The 15,615-nt window shown below is 43.6% G+C and overlaps 1 protein-coding gene across 1 annotated transcript in view; it reads right to left on the bottom strand.

The window, feature by feature from the left end:
- The window catches only part of GRHL2 (grainyhead like transcription factor 2), a 90,255-nt gene that overhangs the window by 49,793 nt on the left and 24,847 nt on the right, over nt 1-15,615 (bottom strand). The window contains exons 2-4 of the mRNA XM_040432488.1: nt 7,621-7,807; nt 6,847-6,914; nt 3,920-4,307 (exon numbers count right to left, since the gene is read on the bottom strand). Of these exons, the coding sequence (XP_040288422.1) occupies nt 3,920-4,307; nt 6,847-6,914; nt 7,621-7,807 (643 nt within the window). The remainder of the gene's footprint in view (nt 1-3,919; nt 4,308-6,846; nt 6,915-7,620; nt 7,808-15,615) is intronic.

Raw genomic sequence — 15,615 nt, 5'->3', positions numbered from 1 at the left:
AGCGGAATGTTCAAAACTAGAGTGGGAGCTGACAAAAGCTAGAGTGGGAGCTGACAAAAGCTAGAGTGGGAGCTTAAAAATCAGGACATGATTTCTAAACTGCTACCACTCCCTCATCGGCTGCTAATGTTTTTATAAATGTATGTTTTAATGTAACTGTGAAGCATTTTGGGCAACAACATTGCAATTAAATGTGCTATATAAATAAATATAAGTTGAAATACATTTCTCACTATCAAGCTCGCCATGTGCACTTTTTAAATTTGATCAATCAATTGGTTAGTGTAATGTTTACTATCTTTACTCACTCCAAACACTCCACACAGTTACTCTGCCCAGTCCATAAAGTTACTCTGCCCAGTCGACCCTTACCACAGTTACTCCAGCCAATCCAACCACACAACAGTTACTCAAGCCACTCCACCCAGTTACTCCGCCCACTCCAGTTGTAGACTACTGGTGGAGGCAAAAACACGTCACACAATTTCCCCAGAAATTGTAGCTTTTCTAGTTACAGTTGACCCCAAACAGCCACTACTCTTCACTACCTGTCCAGAAGAGATCAGTATGCTCACAAGATCTCAATGGGGCCCATACAATACCTAGTACGGGTCCCCTCCTTCTTCACCCAGTCCCAGAAAATTTGGAACACAAAGCACAACTCCCCAGATTTCTGACCAATTTACAATTTTTTGTATAAAGTTGGAAAAAAAATGTAATTAAAAAAAGATTGTAATTAAAAAAAAATTGTCATCCTCCGCCTCACCTGCTTTATCTGTAGGAAAAAGTGGAACAATTTAGCCATTCATATGGCGGGCATTCTGAACACCATGGGGGTCATTTATCATCCTGAAACACGCCTATATTAGGCATATTTCAGGTGCAGATTGTGCTGCAATCTACAAATTTTCCCTGCTAATGCCAGGTCTAAAAAAAGTGGGCAAGGGTGGGGAAGAGGATGGGCTGGTGGGCCCGTCTCATTCACCATTTTCTACGACTGTTTTGGTTGTCTAAATATCAGACAATTGGAAGCTGGCTTACATTTAGACTGGCGCTGGATGCGCCAAAGTTAGGTAGAGGCCTGTGCCTCTTCATGGCTTCAGCGGATCCACCGCCGGATATAGGGGTTATTAAGAACGGAGTCTAAAACGCCGGTCTGCATAAATGACCCCCCTTATTTCTCAGTTTATTTAACACCAGACAACTGGTATAAATACATGGCTAAATCTCCCGCTTGCGTTCACACAATATATTATAAAACTGACTGACTGACTGCAGCCACCACTAGGGGGAGCTCAGTGCATAGGAATTTATATTGTTACTGACAAATAATGGGAGTTCCTTCATCACTGGGTACCCTCCTCCATCTCCCGTCCCACCAACCCCCCCACTCCCCCGGAACCTACACCAGTCATGTGGCTTCCTCAATGGGAATGCTACTGATGCCAAAGGTGCATGTACTGCTCAAATAGGCCGCCCCCCCAACACATAAGATAATTAGCTGGTCCACTGGTGGCTTCATCCAACTTTGTTCTAATGTGAATAGGGACCTTTACTCTCTAGCATTTATAGAAGCCTGTTTTTTGCAATGTATACAGAGCGCAATCTCATATAGAATATAGCAAAGGACCTGCTCATAGCCTTCCATGTTTCAAGCAAGAAAAAAAAATACAAATCATGACGACTCCTTCTATGAATGTGAACATGAAGTGTTGAAATTTTAACACAAATCTATTCTTGCTTTGGCCATGTTGCCAGGCAACTATAAACTCGTTAAAATTACAAGTTTTTTTTTTATACATATTTCTCTTGTTATACAGAAATAAAATTTTAAAGAGCTATAAAAGTCTGTGGCATCTTGTATGGAGTGCTAAACTTAAAGGGGTTCTGCAGTTTTTTTAAACTGATGATCCATTCTCTGGATATATCATCAGCATCTGATCGGCAGAGGTCCGACACCAGAGACCCCTGCCGATCAGCTGTTTGAGAAGGCAGCGGCACTGGCAGTGGTGCCGCGGCCTTCTCACTGTTTACCGCAGACCCAGTGACGTCACGACTAGCATCAACGGGCCTGGGCGGGGCTAAGCTCCATTCAAGTGAACAGAGGTCAATCCCGCCCAGGCCATTGATACTAGTCGTGACATCACTGGGCCTGCGGTAAACAGTGAGAAGGCCACGGCACTACTGCCAGCACCTCTGCCTTCTCAAACAGCTGATCGGACGTCAGACCCCTGCCAATCAGATGCTGATGTTCTATCCAGAGGATAAACTGCAGAACCCCTTTAAGTTATGCCTAACTATAGAGACCATCTGAGTAGTTCCCTGTGGACAACCCGTTCTCTAAAAAAGAATCCACTGATGATCGACTGATCACAGCAGATCCGTTAACACAAAAAGCAGCAGATGGCTACAGTGGCCACTGGAGGAGAAAGGTGGTATTACATGGTGCTCACACAATACATGGTTGCACTGTCCTCCAGACCAGGAATGGCGCTCTGCAGCAGCTCTATTCTTTGTCCTACAGAGGGAAATTTCTTGCAGGCAACAACCTCCATAAGGTTGGAAAGAGGTGTTCCTAATGGGGTAACTCCTTTAGGTATTTTTTGTTGTGAAGATCCTGATACAAAAGGGCTTCTCACGTCAATTGTCTGGAGATGCAGTAGAAAAAGGTTTACCGTCGAGATTTGTTGAGAGTTTGTAGTACTTAATCCATCCTTTCTTTTGTACTACAATGAAAGTGAATACCTTGTATTTTGTATTTTTCTACTGTCCAAAAATGTAATAAAAACTATTGAATATAAGAAATGAATGAAAAAAGTTGTCGAAAATGGAAGGTGTTTTTCAACACTTATAGAGGCCAAGCTTTGGCGCATGTACAGGTGAAACTCGAAAAATTAGAATATCGTGCAAAAGTTCATTTATTTCAGTAATGCAACTTAAAGTTAAAATATTGGAAAAAGGTTCAATATTCTAGGTTTAAAGTGTCACTCTCTAGTCCAGTAATTAATCCATACCCCCTGAGCAAAGGGGACCTCAAAATTGAGACTTTGGCGTTTTCATAAGCTGTAAACCATAATCATCCAAATTATAACAAATAAAGGCTTGAAATATCTCGCTTTGCATGTAATGAGTCTCATGTGTTAGTGTCACCTTTTAAGTTGCATTACTGAAATAAATGCACTTTGCACGATATTCTAATTTTTCGAGTTTCACCTGTAGAGTATCACCAGTCTGATGATGATGATTAGAGTTGAGCAAATCGAAGCAACCAAAGAGGAATTCGATCAGAAGTTTAGGAAAAACTTGATTTGCCGCAAAGCCAAATTTCCTTGCGCTTCGTGGTACCGAATCAATTTTTCCTAAAATGGCAGCTGAAAATAAAAAAAATTATACTTGCCTCATCCACTTGATCATGGAAAGGCCGTCCGCTCCCGTCTTGATTGAAGAAAGCACGCTAAGGGACCTGCGGCGAGCTAGAAGACATCACCATGAGATCACGCTGGCTGCGCGTGGTGATGACGTCATCGTGTGGCCAGCGTGATCATGTGTTGACTTTATCATGCTTGCCGCAGGTCCTTTGGCGTGTTTCTTCAATCAAGGTGGGAGCAGACGGTCTCTCCGCAATCAAGTGTATGAGGGGAGTATAATATATATATTTTTTAACCCTGGATTAAACCCCTGAGCACTGTGAGTCTCAGATGCCGCCATCAGCATTGAATGCGGCATCTGAGAGCTGAAATGATGGGGGGGCAGTGTGATCATCATCATTGCGTCTGCCCCATACAATGAAGAGCGATTCGTGACAAAGTAATTCATAATGAATCTAATTTCTTGATAAAGTTCGGCGAAGCAGCCAAATCAAATTTGTTAACACTAATGATGACATGTGCGCCATGTGATACATTTTATAAATTCTTACATCAGATACTGTCTCTTTAAAGCTTTCACTGTATGTGCTGTCTGGGGTACTGCGCTGGTCATCCTTGAGGTAGTCTGTATGTTGGCTGATGTGCGTTCCATAGTGAGTCGGCTCGAAAATAACCCCTCTTGGTTCCTCGTTGTCCGTCCTGTAAGTCACTGAAGGGGACATGAACACTGGGGTAAACTCCTCTGCTTTTACCACAGCGACTGAAGAAGTAGGCACGGAAGTTGGGCTTCCAGACAAGCTGCTGTTATACTGGTCCCTCTTGGAGGACTCTACAGGTTCCGCGTTGAGGGAAAGGTTCACTGGATTGGTCTTCAAAACTTGCACTCTGTTCTCTCCAGGGCTCAGGTTGCTCTGAGACTCACTGGCTGGAACACCATTTCTGTAGGAAACAAGAACCATTTTTAGTAACCAGTTCTGTATATTACTGTGCTGTGTTTTATGCTTTTGGAGGTACAGTATGAGGTTGGTTCTAGAGGGTAGTTCCAGCACACAACTGGCTATGCCTGCCAGAAGCTTAAAAGTGGCTATGTAAGATGCAGCCAAGAGAGCAGATGGTCCAGTTTTCTGGGCAACCAAGTGGACCAAAAGACTATCCTGCAGCAAATGGGGGAAAACTCAAGACTATCTGTTATCTTATCAAAGAAGCTGTATCACCCTACTCTTGTACTGATTGAAAATATATACTGAAACGTTGTAACAATCTGTTCTGTTGCCACCTAGTCTATTTTCCTTACAGATAGCCATCATGCCTGAGCTGGGGAAGCAACAGATCCATAGATCTCTTTTACACAAGTCACCTAGAGAATGGTGTAGTGACTTGTGTAAAGTCACTACATGTACTATCTGCCTCAATAAATAGATGTATAATTTTTCATTGGAATCTTTCCTGTGATCATAATGAGATGACTGCTGACCTGTCATTCAGCGTATACACAAGCTAAGTAAATGATTGTAAACCTATGGTGAATGCTCAGTGGGAAACCTGCATTTTATATTTTACGATTGGTTTTCTTATATACGTAGGGACATGGAAGATTAAAAAAATCACCACCAGACACATCCGACAACATTTTTTGCACCCTTTGTTCACCAGTCCAGTATCTCCAGCTAGAACAGAAAATGCTGCATGCAGTGTTGTTCTCTCCAGCAAATTTTGGAATGGGGTCACCCCAGTAACTTCTTTGCACCCCCCCTACTCCGGTGCAACCCCCACTGCTGTAACTAGTCAAGAACGCTCTCTTGGACCAGGCCCAGCAGCCCCTCCATCTGTTTCCTACACGTATATAGTAGGTCATGTCACTGTATATACTGTTACTGTATATAATGACATTGTACAATACTGTTGAGGGGGCCCTGACAAAATCTTTTAGTCCTCCTCCTGGGTGGGCCACTTCTAAGGTCGGGCCCAAAAGCAGCCGCTTCCCCTGCTACTCCTATAGCTACACCCCTGCACACACCGCTGTAGAATACATACACAGACATACTTGTGACTTTCTAGAACTCAATATCCATAGAAGAATCCCTGTAATGTTAACGGCTGGCCCGGCACTGTCTATGGACTGAGTTCACACTTGTGAGCATTCCTGCAGCTGTTCACCCGCTTCATTTACGCACATAACAGACACAATATTGCAATATTTTCCTTTATCTGCAAGAGGCGGAAAAGTCTGAAGGTGTTTTATGAGCTTCTTTATCATTAGTAATGAGTGATAAGGAGATGGAGCAGGAAATGGTCAGATCCGCAGGAAAGTGACAGTCCAACTCTGGATTCAGTTGGTACGTAATATGTTACGGTTTATTTCCTCATATACTAGGCATTATTTTACAGGGCTTTACCAAATCAGTTAGGGATCTGCTACTAATCTAATCCGTATCAGGAAGAGCCTGACTACATCCCAATGTCTGGTGGTTTAAGGAGGCTAATAACCAGTTTAGCGTTGTCTTGAAGGTCAATTGCTGGTATATGAAAATGAGCACTATTAACAAAAGGTTGTTCATAAAGTGCAAAAGATGCACCAAATTTACACTTTGTGAATAATACTTAAAAAGTGATTGCGCAGTAACCCAGAGCAGGAGGTATCTGCAGCTGGTTTGTTCTACCATGTATTGTTATAGCTGTGTATGGATGGCGCACCTAGGGTTAACAATCTTTGTTCAGCCCTTGCAGGATGTTGGCTGGGGATCCATGATCATCCCCCAGCTCAGTTAGTGAGTTCTAGAAAGAGTTTGATGGGGAAATGAAGCTGTGATTTATACTCCTTCTTCTTAGGCCTAAGTTTCAGAGACTAACAGATCTCTGTGTGAACTACTGCAAGATCAACAGAAAGAAAGAGTAGAACTAGGAATCTGCATGGCCGAGCATTGGAGTCAGCAAGGTAATCTGCGACTAGAGCCATTCAGACTTTGCTGCTGTGAGGGACACTGTTAAGACACTCTTCACACCTGGACACGTCGTGGCCAGACATGCCTTTAGAACTCTGTCCCCCGCAGTGCCTGCCATAGATTCTACTGCGAGAGACTTGAGCAAGATAGTATATAAAGAGAGCCATAAGTCCCATCCTTGACTAAAGCCATACACTGTTATCTTGGAGAGAATAGCACTATGTACATTCAGAACTATGACTGCTATAATTGGATGTAAAGAGAGTTGTTTATTCTTCTACCAAAGGCCAGGTTTTCTGTCTCCAACACCATACGTTGGCCATTGCACTCCACATGCCCTGCCATGAACCCATTCAAACACCTAACATCATAGACACACCAGCTACCATCAGGCAGGATCCCCAGAATCAGGGTGTTCCCCCAGGGAAGCAAGGGTGCCCCCTCATTTCACCGCCGCATGGTCCTAGGGAGAAACGCTGTGAGGATAGCCGCTATGATTGACATCCAGAGCCATCACATAAAAAAATGCATTTTACCTTTTGTCCTGGTCATCATGGACATCATTAATTTTATTTACAGGCAACAACCTTTTCTCCCTTGGGACCTAAGAATAACAAGACACAATTTAAAGGATTTTCAATTGATTAAATCCACTTTAAAAAAAAATCTCCTAAATCATTGTTTGCCAGCAGCAGATCGTAGGGTCTAAACGGCCAGCAAATAATGATTCTCTATGGGGACAGGCGATGGCATTAGTGATCGCTCCTCCCCAGACTGTGGAGGAGATCGCTGCATATAAATACAGTTCTTCATCTCCACTGACGAGAAGGAGATTGTGAGGATGGAATGCTTCCCTCACGACAATATTTTGCTCAACTGAGCAATGTATAGATGGCCTTTAGAAAACAATGCATTTTATGTAAATTATTGATACATTTTCAAAGTGTCCTTGTTTTCTTTTACATAAGCAATGGTGTGATGTACACCACTGCTGCGGCAATCACTAGCCACAATGGTAATGCTAGTATGAATGTCCGTGATTGCTGCAGTCAGTGGTTGGCTGGAGCGGTCATGTCCTGGTAGGACTCGTCATCGCACATAGACAGGCAGCAGTTTTAAAGAGGAGTATGGGCCAAGTTGGCATTTTAGCTCATTTATAGCTGTCTATTTTTTTTTTCATAAAGCTGGACAACTTTTAATAAAATTTAAAGTAAAATAAAAAAAACTTTGAGAGCATTTTCTATAAGAGCAGTCAGGACCGGAGATAAGTGCTTCAATGGTAAAAAGACATAACATTATAGCAACCGTACCTTGTAGTAGTCATACAAGAGGCCAAGAGCGGCAGCGCTGTCCTCATCTCCGTTTATACTCATCATCGCCTTTGTTGCGGCAGTCAAGGGATTTTCCAAGTACGTCTTCCAGGCCTCATCCTCACTGGTGTATGGCCGCCGGGAGTTGAAAGCTGCTTCATTGGGAACCAAGACTACAAGTCTTTTACTATATTAAGGAAAATAATAGGGGCACATTTCAACATCAGAGAACTGGTATAGGATGGATTATTATATTAGCCTATCAACATGGTAGAGCATAGGTATGTGGTAGGGGACATGGTGGGGCAGGACATGGTGTATGTTATACCAGAAATAGATGCCATCGTAACTTTAAGGAAATGTATCAATAATTAAAACCAGAATTGATCTCAATACTGGGAAAAAAGTAATATTTTATATGTCAGTCAGGTGGTAAGTAATGATGGGATATAGTTTCATTCACAGTATTATCACAAAGAGAAAAGTCGCAGACACTACTATGGTTTCGCTACTTACAGTCAAGATCGGCACTTGTAAGTAATAAAAAAAATAATAGGCTTGAAATACACACTTCTACACAATTTAACGATTTGATAGGGAATTTGGAGCATAGGATCAAGATTTCTCAACTTTATAAAAATTTAATTATAGCACAATTTGTAGAAACCTGTTCTCCAGGACAGAGGGCCTGGCAAAACGAATGTGCAATGACCCACCTGGATGATCGGGAAAAGGTAGTTCAGGATTTAAAAGTGGTTTCACATAATTGTAATCACGTGGTGGTGCCGTTTAAGATTTTACATAGACTTTACGTTACTCCTCTTTGGCTTAAGAGATGTGGTATTAGGAGTGATTCCAACTGCCCGAGGTGTGATATTCCTGACGCTGACTATTTGCATATGTTCTGGTTCTGTGCAGAGCTGAAACAATATTGGGGGACTATTCATGATTACATAGAGGGAAAACTGAATGTGCGGATTCCTTTTACTGCTGAATGTTGGGTATTGGGTGATCTTGCTAAGGTGGGGTGTCAGCAATATAAAAAAAAAATAATCTTCTCTACAAGATAATGTTTCTTGCCAGACTACTAATAGATCGTTCTTGGTTTGCGCGAGATCCCCCCAGTATGAATACATGGTTAAGGGCTCTTTCACACTTGCGTTCTTTTCTTCCGGCATAGAGTTCCGTCGTCTGGGCTCTATGCCGGAAGAATCCTGATCAGGATTATCCCAATGCATTCTAAATGGAGAGTAATCCGTTCAGGATGCATCAGGATGTCTTCAGTTCAGGACCGGAACGTTTTTTGGCCGGAGAAAATTCCGCAGCATGCTGCGCTTTTTGCTCCGGCCAAAAATCCTGAACACTTGCCGCAAGGCCGGATCCGGAATTAATGCCCATTGAAAGGCATTAATCCGGACCCGGCCTTAAGCTAAACGTCGTTTCGGCGCATTACCGGATCCGACTCTTAGCTTTTTCTGAATGGTTACCATGGCTGCCGGGATGCTAAAGTCCTGGCAGCCATGGTAAAGTGTAGTGGGGAGCGGGGGAGCAGTATACTTACCGTCCGTGCGGCTCCCGGGGCGCTTCAGAGTGACGTCAGGGCGCCCCACGCGCATGGGTGACGTGATCACGTCATCCATGCGCATGGGGCGCCCTGACGTCATTCTGGAGCGCCCCGGGAGCCGCACGGACTGTAAGTATACCGCTCCCCCGCTCCCCACTACAACGCAAGTGTGAAAGAGGCCTAAATCTGATAAATACCAACATGAGATATGAACATATTTTGTATGAGCAAAGAAATATCGAGAAAAAATGGCTTAGAATTTGGGGAGACTGGAGTCCCTAGAGCTTCCTCCATTTTCTCCAGCCCTCTCCATCTCTCCCCTGTCTGTTACGGGGGGGAGGTGGTGAAGGGAGGACGCATCATGGGTGGGGATTGGGCGGGTATTTTGTTTGAAAAAAATGTTAAGATTTATATGTTTTTCTATAATACTGAAAAAATTCTAATAAAAAAAAAAAAGAATTAAAACCAGATGCTGATTAATATTTTTTGTTTCAATCTGCTATTATTTTATGACTCGTTTTTTATAGTATTTTATGTAGATGATTAAGGGGGCAGCCATCTTGTCTGAGATGCTGTTAACAACATTTAGGGAGATGCTTTACGACAGCCACATGAGCCATAGACACAATATGCTGGAGTGGACCTCATTTACTTCTATGGGAGAGTTTTCGAGGCATGCTCTGTGTCCTGTGTAGAGGTCAGGAGGGAGTAGATAAGCTGCGATATCACCTATGGTGACTAGTGGATCCTATGTTATCTAAATAGGAGTTAAAGCACCAATACAAATTAGTGCATTGTTGGCTGAACCTGTCAAGAATAACTGGTTCGGCTGAAAGTCTAATGTGTATGGGAAGCTCCTGACTAGGGTTGAGTGAACCCAAACTTTGCGGACTTTTTCACTGAAGTTCGGGTTTTGGGTGATTTTATTAATTATTTTCCGTTATAACGGCAAATAATAGCATTCTCAAGACAGAATGCTAAATAAAATGGCCATTGAGTGGCTAAAAATAATAAACTCACCTCATCCACTTGATCACGCAGCCGGTAACCTTCTTTCTGCAGGACCTGCAAAAGAACCTGCGATGACGTCACCACAGGTCCTTCTATCTTCATTCAGCAGGACCTGCGATTACATCACCGCGCTCACCACGTGCGGAGTGCGGTGACATCATTGCAGGTCCATTTGCAGGTCCTGCAGAAAGAATAAAGAAGAGGATACCTGCTGCGCGACAAGTGGATGAGGTGAGTTTTTTTTTATTACTTTTACTTAACATTCTGTCTTAAGATTGCAATTATTTTCCGTTATAACCATAATAAAAATAATAAAGTAAAGTTTGGGTCCCCATTGACTTTAATGGGGTCCGGGGTTAAGTTCGGGTCCCGAACCCGAACTTTGACCTAAAGTTCGGCCGAACCCGAACCTGAACTTTCTCCTGACCTCTCCCTGACAGATGTCAACGGAGAATGACAGGGGTGTAGCTATAGGTGGTGCAGAGGTAACAGTTGGTACCGGGCCCAGGAGCCTTAGGGGGCCCAAAGACCCTTTTGGTGCATAAGAAGACATCAGTATTATAGAAAGTGCATGCGGGTCCAGTTACACCTCTGGCTGGAGGGGTTAGGTCAAGAATTTAGCATGGGGGGGGGGGGGGTTCAATTTTTGCCTCAGGCAGAACAAAGGCTGTGCTTCCCTGCTCATGGCCACAAAGCACTGAGGGAAGAGGGGCCCAAGCTCAACTCTTGCACCAGGGCCCATGAGCCCCTGGAGAAGGAGATTGGGCAAATTAATATTTTGTTCTTCCAGGAGATAAGCCTCCACTAGAAGTGTCTGGCAGCAGCTTTCTCCTTCCTCTTCACTGCATACACATACATGTTTGGCCAACACTGACCATGTATGTGCAGGAGAGTGATGGGACATATAGCTCTCGGCTGAAAGATCGTTCACCCAACAGGCAATAAATGTGTATATGGGTCTTTATAGGTGTTATCTGTCATTGTAATCCTGACTGTGATGATAGAGATGACAGCTGGGAATTGATCTCTACGGAACAAGAAGTGTCGACCTATTAGTGGCCAGAGTGAAAACTGCTTTTAGAATTTGTTTAAAACATATATAGTAAAATGGGAAATTTAAAGCGGTATTGCCATCTGAGACAATGGATATGTCCCTATTGTCTGAATACCTGCACCTACATCAAGAACGGAGCGGGAAAGTGGTGGTTGGAGGACCACAAAGCACTGTCCCCATAAAAGCAAAAGAGAGCACACGCCTTTGTCGCGGCCACCACTCCCATTCATTTCTATGGGGCAGACTGAAATAGCTGAGCCATGCGCAGTGCGCGCTCCACCACTTTCCGGGCTCCGTTCTCGGTGTCGATGCGGGTCCCAGAGGTGGGACCTGCACGTACCAAACAATAGGGACATATCCTAGCAATATGCCCCCATTGTGTCAGATAGGAAAACCCCTTTAAAAACAAGCACACCATGTTTTTTTTAAACAAAATTAACATTAACCATTTGCGTTTGCCATGAATTAATAATTCAAGTCTGATTTCTCATAAAACCAGCACCGCACCTGTCCACCAATTAAATGCTGTATCGCAGCTGAGCCTCATTCTTTTTAATGGAGGTGAACTACAATACCAGCCCTATACAAGCGTGGCAAGATATAGACAAGCGAGACACTCTTCTGTAAGAAAGCGACGATGCCTTTCTCATCCCGTCCAACCCCTTGTTATATTGTATAACTATGTTCTGCTCCACTGAAGAGAAGGAAGAAAGAAAACTTGAGTGCTTTCATTGATGTCATTCGTGGCACGGTTGTTTCTAACACATTTATAGAGGAATACCATCTACATGAAGCACTTCCAGGAATAACGTTATATATGAAAGCAGACATTCACGGTTTACCAATGGTTGGTCCGTTACGTGTTAGAAGATACCCATCTCTGGGGAAGAGTAGACCAGCAGTAAAATTGCGTCGCCACTCGCCAGTCCAGACCTTGCCCAGGAGTCCCACACCTCCGTAAACCTCGTAAAGGCCCAGCACACAACAACTTCATTTTAAGCCGATTTAAGAGAGATCCTGTCACATTGAAAATGCAGTCCAATCTCCAGCCATGTTATAGAGCAGGAGACCATAGAAACTGGTAACCTGGAGATTACATATTGACTTCTATGAGGAAGTTTTGTGGGCATGCTCAATCAGGTGTGCAGTGATCATTGCGCAGGGAGGGGAGGTAGTTAAAGGGGTTGTCTCATCTCACCGTTATTAAAGCTATATGAGATACCGTCTTGGCCACCAGTTGGCCAGGAAACAGCGGCGCGCGCAGGCACTCGCTGTTTCATTGGCTCCCATTGCGGGGCATGGGAGCCATGTAAAACAGTGTAGCACAGTGCTGTTTCCCAGCCAGCAGGGGGTGGGACTGTGTCTCATCTCACCTTAGTAATGGCAACATGACAGAACCCTTTTAACTACTTCCCCTCCCTGCACAATGACCACTGTACAGGTCACAGAGCATGTCCACAACACTTCCTCATAGAAGTCAAGGAATGATCTCCAGGTTACAAGTTTTTATGGTCTTCTGCTCTATAACACAACATAGTAACGGTGTGATGAGACAACCCCTGTTAAGCTGTGATATTGTGACTATAAGTGATATCTGTTATTGGAATCCTGGCAGTGATGATAAAGTGATGACTGCTGAGAATTGATGTCTATAGAACCGGAAGTGTCAGCCTATTATTAGTGGGAACAGTGAATACTGCAAAATTTTTAAATTTTTTTTAAACATAGATAAGGAAATGTAAAACTTAAAAACAAGCGCAAATGCCTAAAAAATTTCCTACTTGGGGATTGACAACTCACTCTGTATGTACACTCATCCAGGGAAGGCTGTATGAATCATGATAGGACCACCATCTGGACTCCTAATCATAGAACGAGCAGAGATTTCAATGAACCAAATACAAGTTTTACTGCATCTTTTCCAACAACACTATATAATCAATCTGCTCAGCTCCTCCTGCTCTGTAACAAGATGCCTGCAGATCAGGGGTGCACCTAGCCTTTCTGCTGCCTGAGAGAAAAACTGAAAGGGCGCCTCGACTCCACAATGTCAATTTCTTAACCTAACCCCTTCCCTTCAGCCCATGGCCCCTCTGTTGCCCCTACTTGGTGCTGCCTGAGGCGATCGCCTCACCTGGCCTACTGCAGATTGCACTGCGTTTTCAACATGACAAGTTTTCCTTAAAGCCAATCATAGGCCACAAGGAATAATTCTCAATTCAAAAATAACCAAGTAGAATGCATTCATGATCTGACCTCCGTGCATAATGAGAATGGTGGACAACGGGCCCAAGGTTCTCAAGTCCAACACCGCACTGCTCCATCTCATAGCTGGGGTAGATTTTTTATTAATAAATCTGTAAAATTCTGCGCCTATGGACTTTATACTATGACTGGTATTTGTATAACAGCGCAAATAAAAAAAGAAGCCATCTATACCAAACAACCCATTAAATACAGCAGGAAATATCAGGTAGATGACAGAGCCAAGAGCGAATCCTCTAAATCTACTCCTCGGGGAAAGATATACATTTTTATAGACGGACCTTATTATACTGTATCCTCTGCTTTTCATTATGTCATCATCATTCATAGAGAGAAATCTTGTGAACAGAGAGATTATGGGCCAAGCGCACCAACTGAGAGACAAGAAGAACTTAATGAAGGGTGGGCTCACTGCTGATTTAATAGAATTCAGAATTAAAATAATAAATCTTTCACGTTGGCCCAAGGGTTTAATTCTGCAGCGGAACAATGGCACTGTTACCCCATCAATAAAGCTACTACCCACACAATAGAGACGAGACAATAGAGCTGCGAAATTGCTTTGCATTAGCCGCCACCTCTGCTGGGAAAATCATTCTCCATTATTTGCAAATAGGAAATTGTGTCATGTTAAATTCAGTTTGAAAAATGTAAGGCTACATAAGGCCTATGCATGTATGTACGCCCATTCAATGTCATTGAGCAGTTCCCACCTTTACCCCCTTTGTAAAAATAAATTTTTGTTAGATTCTTCAACGACAGACTGGTCATAAAAAGTGTTGAGCGAACTTCTGTTTTAAGTTCGGCGTCTAAAGTTCGGCTTCCGGTTAGCAGAGAATCCCGATATGGATTCCGAATTCCGTTGTGGTCCGTGGTAGCGGAATCAATAATGGCCGATTATTGATTCCGCTACCACGGACCACAACGGAATTCGGAATCCATATCGGGATTCTCCGCTAACCGGAAGCCGAACTTTAAACGCCGAACTTAAAACAGAAGTTCGCTCAACACTAGTCATAAATTATCCAACCATGGCGACCCCAAGCATTCAGCTGTAATCTGTGTGGACCTCTTCAGCACCACCATCAATGGAGATGTTAGGCACTACACAGATACATGGATGTGCCGCTCCTCCAGAGAGAGAAAGAGAAAGAGAAAGAGATTGCTCTTTGTCCTCTCCACATCTGTGAGTGAGAATCTTATCTATTTCTGCAGTGGAATAACGGGATTGTTACTGTACAAATAAAGCTACAACCAAAACAATAGATCTACGAGTTGACCATGTACCATTGTTCATAAATTAAAGAGGTAATCCAACCCCTATAATGCCCTCGCGTAGCTCCTGATCGCCGCACTGCATCTCTGATGTCACCCGCGATGCTAGGGAGGCTTGTCCCCATCATGGTCTGCTATTGCCTGCCCCCCCCCCTGTTGCTGGATGTTTTGATCCGCATGACAGAGAGATGCAGTGGTGGCCATTCGGGGATCAGGAGCGACGCGGGTGCCGGATAAGTATAACCTATATGAGGGGCCCGGGCATTGAAGGGGGGCATTATAGGGTTGGATAACCCCTTTAAACGGTGGCCATACACATTAGTCTAAAGTTGATCAAAACGGACGATTTCAACCAAAACGAATATATTTGTCAGGTGAAATTTAAGAATGGACAATCGTTTCAGCTGACCGACCACAGACCATTATGGTTTGAAAAGAAAACGGCCATATTAAATATTTCTGTCCGATAGTCGGACTTTCGTTCAAAGAAAGATCATTCATGAATAAAAGTTCTGTCTGGGAAAGAACGTTACCAGGAAGACCTTTCGTCCATCACCGATAGGACCTCCTCTTAGAGAGAAGGCTGTCAGTCACTGATAGGACCGCCTCCTCATAGAGGCAAGGCTGTCAATCACTGATAGGACCTCCTCCTCATAGAGGGAAGGCTGTCAATCACTGATAGGACCGCCTCCTCATAGAGGGAAGGATGTCAATCACTGATAGGACCGCCTCCTCATAGAGGGAAGGCTGTCAATCACTGATAGGACCTCCTCCTCATAGATGGAAGGCTGTCAATCACTGATAGGACCTCCTCCTCATAGATGGA

Source organism: Bufo bufo, chromosome 5 (assembly GCF_905171765.1).
Source record: "Bufo bufo chromosome 5, aBufBuf1.1, whole genome shotgun sequence".
In the NCBI taxonomy this organism is placed as follows: domain Eukaryota; kingdom Metazoa; phylum Chordata; class Amphibia; order Anura; family Bufonidae; genus Bufo; species Bufo bufo.
The sequence above is the reverse complement of the archived record's forward strand: the minus strand, read 5'-3'. Positions and strand labels throughout refer to the sequence as shown.